General features: G+C 45.3%; 4 protein-coding genes across 4 annotated transcripts; 1 reads left to right on the forward strand and 3 right to left on the reverse strand.

Annotated features, from left to right (window-relative positions):
- Positions 1-5: 5 nt before the first annotated feature.
- On the forward strand, positions 6-602 carry DFJ58DRAFT_673684 (uncharacterized protein; the record flags this gene model as incomplete). The annotated part of the gene is made up of 1 exon (XM_041383074.1): positions 6-602. A coding segment is annotated over one exon (597 nt), but the record flags the coding sequence as incomplete, so codon positions are not given.
- A 1,125-nt stretch (positions 603-1,727) lies between these two features.
- DFJ58DRAFT_740004 (uncharacterized protein) lies at positions 1,728-2,719 on the reverse strand (the record flags this gene model as incomplete). Its single annotated transcript, XM_041387064.1, has 5 exons — positions 1,728-2,006; positions 2,056-2,229; positions 2,280-2,482; positions 2,530-2,634; positions 2,698-2,719. The coding sequence occupies 5 exons, from the start codon at positions 2,717-2,719 to the stop codon at positions 1,728-1,730; spliced, it is 783 nt and encodes a 260-aa protein (XP_041234584.1).
- A 126-nt stretch (positions 2,720-2,845) lies between these two features.
- Positions 2,846-3,680, reverse strand: DFJ58DRAFT_740005 (uncharacterized protein; the record flags this gene model as incomplete). The annotated part of the gene is made up of 3 exons (XM_041387065.1): positions 2,846-3,079; positions 3,129-3,437; positions 3,504-3,680. The coding sequence occupies 3 exons, from the start codon at positions 3,678-3,680 to the stop codon at positions 2,846-2,848; spliced, it is 720 nt and encodes a 239-aa protein (XP_041234585.1).
- A 172-nt stretch (positions 3,681-3,852) lies between these two features.
- Positions 3,853-6,742, reverse strand: DFJ58DRAFT_740006 (uncharacterized protein; the record flags this gene model as incomplete). Its single annotated transcript, XM_041387066.1, has 6 exons — positions 3,853-3,954; positions 4,017-4,081; positions 4,144-4,963; positions 5,533-5,698; positions 5,751-6,241; positions 6,290-6,742. The coding sequence occupies 6 exons, from the start codon at positions 6,740-6,742 to the stop codon at positions 3,853-3,855; spliced, it is 2,097 nt and encodes a 698-aa protein (XP_041234586.1).
- Between the last annotated feature and the right edge of the window lie 2,183 nt (positions 6,743-8,925).

Genomic DNA, 8,925 nt, shown 5'->3' on the forward strand with positions numbered 1-8,925 from the left:
AACACTTCAACATTCCCAAGATCCATTCCATGCGCCACTATGTCCAAGCAATCCGTTCTTTGGGCAGCGCAGATGGTTTCAACTCGGAAAGCCCTGAACGATTACTTATCGACTATGCGAAGGATGCCTATCAGGCAAGCAGCAAAGTGGATTATATAGCCCAGATGACTCACTGGCTTGAACTTCAAGAGGCCGTATTTCGCCATGGAATCTACCTCGAATGGATCGCCTCACAACGCAAATGCCCACTCAACTTAGACACACTTGAGGCTGATGAGGAGGAGGATGAGGTTGCCATTTTGGATGGTGGGAGTCATGATTTCTTATCATCTCAGTTCATTCCTTCTGGTCTGCTTGCCTCACATGGCTACTGTGTGGCCAAGAGCTGCCCTTTTTTGAATGTGTCCGTATCTCGTCTGCAGACTGCTTTTGGCGCTGTCGACTTTGTACCCGCGCTTCAAACATTCCTCACCCGTCACTTTCCCCATTCATCAGTTTCTGCCAGCGAGTATGATCGCTTTGACGTGTTCAAATCTGTTCTGCTTCTGCTGCCTAAACAAAACCACATCAGCAACCTCAAACGGTATCTTACTAGGATGTGAAAGGCAAGAAAATCACCAAATTTCACAATCCTCCATGGTCAACGGTTCAGACAATTACCAACGGTTGATAACGTGGTCGTTCGTGGGGGACGAGATGTGTTGAATTTTTCAAGCGAACGCTAGTGATGTAAAAGAGGCAAAGAATGATAGAAACAATAGTAGCACAAGGTAGTGCTATAAACTTCAGAATAATATGTTGCAGCTGTATGCAATGAGCTTGAACTTTAATATATATCCCTCTTGGATATATCTTACTTATACTCAGCAATGGAGAACAAATTCACTAGCGGGATCATCCCAATATGTGGCCTCAAAACCAACTCTCTGCTGCTCAGGATCTCACAATGAGTAATGACGCAGTCCAGAATAGAGTACACCTTCTTGATGTAGTCTTAAGTGGGCAAGCTCTTAATATTCGTTGACAGATTGTAGGTCTTATTTGTGTCTACCCTAATTGATGAATAATACGTATAATTCTCCCCACAGAACTTTTCCTGTGTCTAAAAGAGAACTAGAATAAAGGATAATTATGTAATCAAAGATGGCTCAAGAATGTGGCCAAATACTTCTGAAGAATGTGTGAAGAATAATGTCAAAGGTGTGGAGCAAATAAACTAATATTTTCTCCTAATAATCACTTGAATGTTCACTCAAATAGTAGGGGCTAAGAATCTTAGGGGTGAAAGAATGTTCCCCTGTGTTCCCCTATAAACTTTATCTCACTCTGATAATACTTGGGAATGAAATTGATTACTTCACAAGAGGGGAAAATGAGCCCCTTATATACTACTAGACTAGTGGCTGTGCTACTGATTACTAATATACTATAGAATATTCCAGAATGTTTGAGAAAGAACAATAGAATCTTATAGAATGTCATAGAAGGTCATGGAATGTTATGGAATGATTAGTAAGATACTCATAGAATGTTCTAGATTACTCAGCAAAGGCTGTGTTCTAGGTCCTTCTAGCACTGCCTTATTGCTGTGCATTGATTACCAATCCATTCCAACTAGTTCAACTTGGTTTGGTTGGCACCGCTGCCTTGAGTACATAGATGTAAATAAAGTGTGCATAGAATGTGTGTGTACATATGTTTGGCATAGGGGTATATAAAATACAGAATTATAGAAAGGATAAAGGGTACGTTAAGTATTTAGTTTGAACCGCTAAGTCGTATCTTGATGATACATGCTCAGGAATGTCTAAAGTAAATGCCCATCGGGCAAGTTTGATATGTGTAGTGACCGAGGCCCAATACAACTTTGGATGCATCACCCTAAGAGCAGCCGAGGCCAGTAGTGCTGCGCGCTGCATAGAGATTATAATCTCGGGACCACCTTTCCCTTTCAGGGCAGCCGACACCTCGGGGGTGAATCCATCAGCCAGTGGTAATCCGTGTGGCTAAAATTTCTACATAAGCATTAGCATTCTGGTGGAGAAGCAGACTGACCTCCCGGCCTTGCATGAACCAACCAGGGGCTAAATTGATACATCCTGGGGTCAATTGGTGTCGGTCGCTGGCATGAAAATTACCAGGGAATGTTCTCCACTGGGTGTCCAGACCACTGGTCATGCTTTTCATCAGAAGGGACCCCATACCAATTGTAGCATCTTCCATCTCAGCCTGTGAAGTCGGCGAATCAGTCAGCCGATGGGTCATAATAATCAGCTCACTTGAATCCACGGGCTAATGACATCTGGAAGGTACCACAAGATAATACGACTGGCTGAGTCCAAAATGACCGAGGGCTTCTCCAGCAAACGTTCTGGCCCACGAGGAAATTTTTTCAGCAGGGAATCTTCATGTGTTGCAACCATCCTGGTAGGGCGTTCATGGAGGGCCTCAATGTACCTAATCATATCAAGATCAAGTTGGACTGAAATGGGTCAGGCAACGACCGAGCGAATGGTAGGAATGGCCTACTTGGGTTTGAATAGGCATCGGCGAGCACCCGGGCCAGATGCTGACAAGCAAGCATGGTTGGCACAGCAATTGTCAAGGGAGGCGAGATTGACTGTGCGTTGCCAGCTACATTGCAATCAAACAGCTATTTCACAAACTCACTAGCAATGCATGTGGTATACAACGCACAGTTGGCCGGAACTGCAGTCATGACTGGGGAACAAGAAAAATCAGAGACTGATGGCTCATATACACACTGACCAAATCACATTAGGTAATACTATTCATATTTCCGGTATAATACATAATATTACTGGTGCAATAACTAGCAGCTGACTCATGGCCAGCAGGAGGTTAAGAGCGCTTCCTCCAGCTGATCCATGGGCCCTTCAAGTTTGGACATGGTTGTTGCGGCTGCCGCGGCCTTCATGGTCTTCTCCTGCAACATCCTTTCTAATGAATTGCCAAGATGTTGGACATGGGCCTTCACTGCAAGAATTTGATTGAGGAGGGGATCACCTTCCACTTGACCGGCGACTGCAGGGCCAGGCAGAAGCATTGCTCCCATAGGCTACAAATAAGAATCAGTAGCAGTTGAGCATAAAAGAGAAATGACCGACCAGTTGCTCAAAGTGATCTGCCATCATATCCAAGACTTCATTGACATCCAAGGACGGCAAGGCGAATCCCAAGGTATCAAAATGATCCTTCCACCAATCATGAGCATATTTAAGAACTACTCTGTGAGTAGATCTCAGTTCAGGGTCATGAGGGGAACAGTGCACGAAGAATTCGGCATAGAACTGCTTGCCGGTGATGTTCCTGGTTTGGAGACAGGTGAATCTGCTGATGATGCTGCAGAGGAGGTCGGTCATGGTTGGGTGAGTATTGAGCACCATGCATATGTTGATGTATGGGAAGACAAATGACTGAAGGATGGATTAGTTATTACATGACACCGACCGACCGACACAGCCGATGGCTGAAGAACTTACATCTGCCTCCCATTGAAGGTGCTGGACGAAGCTTGCTATGTAAGCCGGCAACCGAGGCACATGGCTTCGGTCACAGGCAATCCAGATGGCCACAAAATGAGAAGTGGCGTACTCTAGGATGTTGGTAGCATCCAAGATCGTAAATTCGGTCAAATTATATTTTGATGGATTGGACATGATGGTTGGAGCAAGGACAAGTTGTGTATAATAAATGCAGAATCACAAGGTTGTATATAATTGACTAATCCACTGTGGCCCACTATGGCACTTACCACCACCCGAATGCGGTTGTGGCACTGTAGACCCTGGTCACTCTGCCACCCTCGCCATCCCCTTTGTCCTTTCAAAGCTATCTTGGGCTTGCTGCGAGAGTCGGAGATAAATTCGAGCCTGGCGGGCCACATAGCACCGATGACCGACCTTCTGGTTTGCATCGGCCGAATGCAAGAGGCTGACCCATCATTGTGATTTGTGAAGAAAAAAATCAACCGTCCATATCATTTTTTGACCAACCAGCAGGAGCTCCTCTGTCCATCTATCACGCATTGCCAGCATTCTAAGCCAATGGACACAGTAAACTGTAGTGCAAAAAATATTGACATCGGATAGGTACAGGTACATAGGCAATGAGCATACATACATTCATTCATCCAGTCATTGCTGGTGGAATCTCCTTGAACATCAATGGACCAGAACCACGCCAACGTGCTATTCCTTTGACTGCGAGCATTTGGGTCTGCCACCACCGTAGTAGCCTTTAGGTCGGCCTTCTCCAATGGCCGGAACTTGGCCAGTAAGTCATTGGCGCCGAGGTGAATGAGTTGGCTGCAACATTTGGAGTATATCTGTACATTTAAGTGAAGGATCTTGTCCACCGAGTGCACCCAGGCCCATGCACGAGTTGACCGAGCTTGTGACTTCGCTGACCGCACCGTGGTGTGGGAGAGAACAGCCTTGTTGGCCAAGTTAACCCTGATGGCATGCACTGCGTCATTAGCTTGACCTTCTCTCAATGATATTTCTTGGAGCACCAGGTCGGCGACGCCCCACTCAGCGCATCTTTCAATCCCTATGTTCGAGGGCAGTGGAATCACCAGGGTCTCGGGAGTGAACTTGACCGGTGTATCATATTGGTCTTTGTCGTCCGGCCGATCAGGATTGTCAGATGATGACCCAGCAGAATCCAGTTCTGCAGCATCCAACATCATGATCATGAGGTCCAACTGATCATATTCATCCAGTTGATCGCCGAGAAATGTCACTGCCACCCTGACAAATTCATCTATTTGACCTTGCATTCTGTTGCGGCGCCGAGCTATCGCCAGCTTCTGAGCATCGGTCAGCCACCTTCCAAGTTTCTTCACATCAATCAGGAGCGCAACTTGCGCCTCCTCCAGTGTTATTCCAGATGCCAGCCATGTCACAGCACCACGATGGATCTCACCGGCCGGCCATCTCGCCTGTCAGGTCAACAGATGCAAATCTTGTTGTTTCCTTGTTGGTGCTTTGCAGATCAACATGAGCATATAGTAAATTGTGATTATATTGCCACAGACCTTTTGTCATTTTAACTTCATATATATCCATGGCGCTGGGATTTTCGAGTCAGTCATCCTGAGCGGTGGCAGCCTCTGCTTCCCATTTGACAAGGGTATCATGATTGGCGGTCTCACTCAATCAGTCAAATGCATGTTGGCTGTCTCGGACTCCCTGCACGGCCTCCTTGAATTTTCGGTAAAGGAATTTGCCTATCTGTATTTAGATTTGCACTTTTGGTCAAACGATCTGGCTCACTCATCCGTATCATCTTCATAAAATTACAGTCGTTCATTTGAAAATCCAAACACTCCTTTCAGTGGGGGGTGGACATTCCTCTCGCCGACGGTGATATGATGTTCAAGGGTGCCCACAGGGTCTCCATGATTTTTCTGTCGATCCTGGCAGCGCCAGTGATGAAGTTGGATGCATACTGTACGTAGCATTTGTCTTGATGGCCGTGGACATGCCAGAGACCGATGCCAGGGATTACCTCCATGCCCCACGGAAGATCAAGATAAGGTGACTCCTCAACCCGCTGGTCGAGATGCTTGTGGTATTGACAATTGATGTCATAGAACATCAATGCCCAGTCGATCCCATCGGTGTTGTACCCCAGAGCTTGACACAGCGCATAATCCATGTTCATCTGCCTTTGACTGACCGATAAATCAGTTCACATCGGGCAAATGAAGATATCGATCGGCAAACCTTTCCCCCTTCTGAAATTCCACCATTGAATGAGGTACAAAACACCCATGTCTAGCGCATGCACAACTGCCAATCCCAGTTGCTTCAAGCTTGTGACGTGAAGTGTTCACCTGATTGACAGCTCGGTGGTTGTTGCAGTCTGACCGATGTACAATATCCTGTGCCTCGGCGAGATGCAGTTTGTATTGGCCATCGCCGACCATAAATCCAAGGTCATCGGTCAATGCCACCTCATCAGTCGGATTCGCCGGAAACAGATGCTCGGCCTTGAAGTTGCCATCCATCACCAAGGATATCAAATATAGCCATGCAGGATTGGACACATTCCTTTCTGCCAAATTGATGTTTACCCCGGGCTGCAGACATGCAGGACAGAACAGTGCAAGCTCCCCTGCCTTTGGCTTTTGCTTCTCATGGCCAAACCCATGCCACTTGAGCTGCTTCAGCTGTCTCCACTGCCTGCCCACCCTCATCAATTCTCTGTATTGGTCCTTTTGGCCATTGTGAGCGATGCAATCAAGCACATCAATGTCACTTACTGGAACCAGATGCGGGAATACGCTTGAAGTGATTCGCCTTAATTTGCTATAGTAGTTCATCGCAGATGTCCCACATTCCAGGTTATCCAACAGGAAGTCGTCCAACACTGCAAATGTGAATGCTGTCTTCGGCGAGGTGAAAGATGCTGGGAAGAGGCCAATTTCAAATAGTTGCATGTTGGGACCAAGTGCACTGGCGCACTGACAGAATCTGATCATTAGGGAGTGGACGCCTGATGTATCCACCACCATAGTTGTCCGGGAGTCATTGACCAAAGGTACCCACTGGCCTTCAGCAAAATTGTCTCCTTCATCATCTGTGTCGTACCAATCATCGGTCACTTCTGGGCAAGGCTTTCCCTGGCAACCGAGGTGAATTTCCAGCCCTATCTTGGTCAAGGAAGTGTCCTCGAAGAATCCCCCAGTCCATTGACTGATCCAATGGAATGGCATGCAGCTGTGAACCGTCCTATAGCAATGAGTGCAGAAGTGCGGCTCACCCATACAGCCGTGACATCTGTAAACTCCATCCTTTGGGCAGACAGAGCAAGTCCTGTTGGATGGTGGACCCTCTTGCCGAAGGAGCAAGTCCAAGTAGTCCTCGGTCTTGTACTGCCACTCATGTAGATAGTCATTTTGACTCTTGATACTCGGTGTCAGAAAATGAGACCAGTTGAATGAATGATGAGCTTGCCATGGACTTGCGAAGTCTACAAGGCTCCAAGTTGATTACTCCGAGATCATGGTGCTCATAGTCACCCTTGGCGTGATGTCCTCTTGTGGATCCTTGCTTGCTAGGCGATTTCCTGGGTGATGAATTAATGGAAGATGTTTTGTTGTAACGTTGAGCTTTGACAAATTGTCCTGTATCTCCTTGAGAAGTTCTTTTGTGCTCCCATCTAACCAACGAGGATGTCTTTGGTGGACTCCAGGCCTTTGGCTTTGACTTGACCATGTAACACAGATGTGCTGTTGTTGTGTGGATGAGTTGTTTTAAACAATATGCTTAGACTATTGGACGGTTTGGTGCTTACATGTGACTGTCAGATGCAATGCATCCATTGTAATAGTCACTTTGATCTCTTTGCATCATCAGGAGTGATACCGATGGCACAATTAATAAGTATATGATCGCCGATATGTCTAGAGCACTTTATGACCTCTGTTTCTACTCTGCAGACCCACACATGCATCTACACTGCTCAATAAGTCTTGTAGCAATGGTGCTCTTATTATTCGGCACAATCTAACCCTTACGTTGTCCTGCATGATTTGGGAATCATGCATGGACATGACTACTAGGTATCCCCCTAAAAGACAAAGTCTGTTAGCTTAGTCCTCAGACTAGTCAACCCATACCTTGGTATCAAACCTTGGTCCAATAGTTTCAGTTTTCCCTCAGTGATTCACGAATCCACCATGTTTTGAAGAAAAGTCATATGTGAGATGGGAATCACATAATGACCTAGTTGATATGAGAAGCAAATTGAAGGTTATGGTATTGCCTTTCCTTTGGCTTATTCACTTTGGCTAGAGAAACCCATAGAGAAAAGTTCAAAGCCTAACAAAAACCTATCTAAAAAGCCCGCGTATTGTGTACTATTATTTGTTCCATTATTTCTGAGTTGTTTTCTCTAGTGTTTCTTTACTTTACTTTGCTATTAGGATGCTCTGACTAATCAGATGCTTCATAAAATTGTACCTACAGGGTATGATGTCATAATGATGTCATAGGACTTCACCCACACTCCTGCAGGTATTTTGTTGAAAGATATGATATCATAGTGATGTCATAATGATGTCATGTTCCATGGAATTTGCTAGAACATTCCAATGACTCATAATGACTCAGAGTGACTCAGAATGATGTCATTATCCCACCATGAATATTCTGGAATGTTCTTTTGCAGCTGCTAGAACATTCTGCTCCAGTTTTTGGAATACTCCTCTCACATTCTGAAGTCATTACATCACCTTTTTACTTACATAATATTCCCACACAAATGTATATAAGGAGAGCCCATTCTCCCCCAAAAAATAGATCTCCCACTTGTTGCATTCAAGAACCTCCCACTTGAGCAAATTGAACTCTCACCTAAGAAGCTTCAGTCTGAACAAATTGCTGCTTACAAAGCCCATTTCCTTTGTAAGAACTGTCCAGACAAGTGCAGGGAAAGTGTTTCCCTTGAGATTACGTAAGTTTCTCACGATAGAAACCCAGTTTTGTGAGACCAGTGTTCTCACCATGTAGTGTTTACTGACCAACACGAGCTTTGGTCACTGTTGTTATTTGTGCAACCAGCGTTCTCACCAGGTATTTGTATACTGACCAACACGAGCTTTGGTCATTGTTGTTATTTGTCATTGTTTTCTATTTGTCATTTGTTGTTATTTGTGAGACCAGCGTTCTCACCAGGTATTTGTATATTGACCAACACGAACTTTGGTCCACGTAGTCACATTTGAGACCAGCTTCTCAACAGTTAACCAAATATTCAGGAAACCAGTTCAAGTGTCTAGACGGTATATCCTAGACAATCCCATAGTTTCAATCAGAGATAATAAAGCTCCGGCTAAGTTAATCTAACTGATTGGTTTAGTGAGCCTCCCAAGAACTCACACATTATCTACCACGA

This window comes from Suillus subalutaceus (assembly GCF_016647625.1).
Source record: "Suillus subalutaceus strain FC151 chromosome Unknown DFJ58scaffold_855, whole genome shotgun sequence".
NCBI lineage: Eukaryota > Fungi > Basidiomycota > Agaricomycetes > Boletales > Suillaceae > Suillus > Suillus subalutaceus.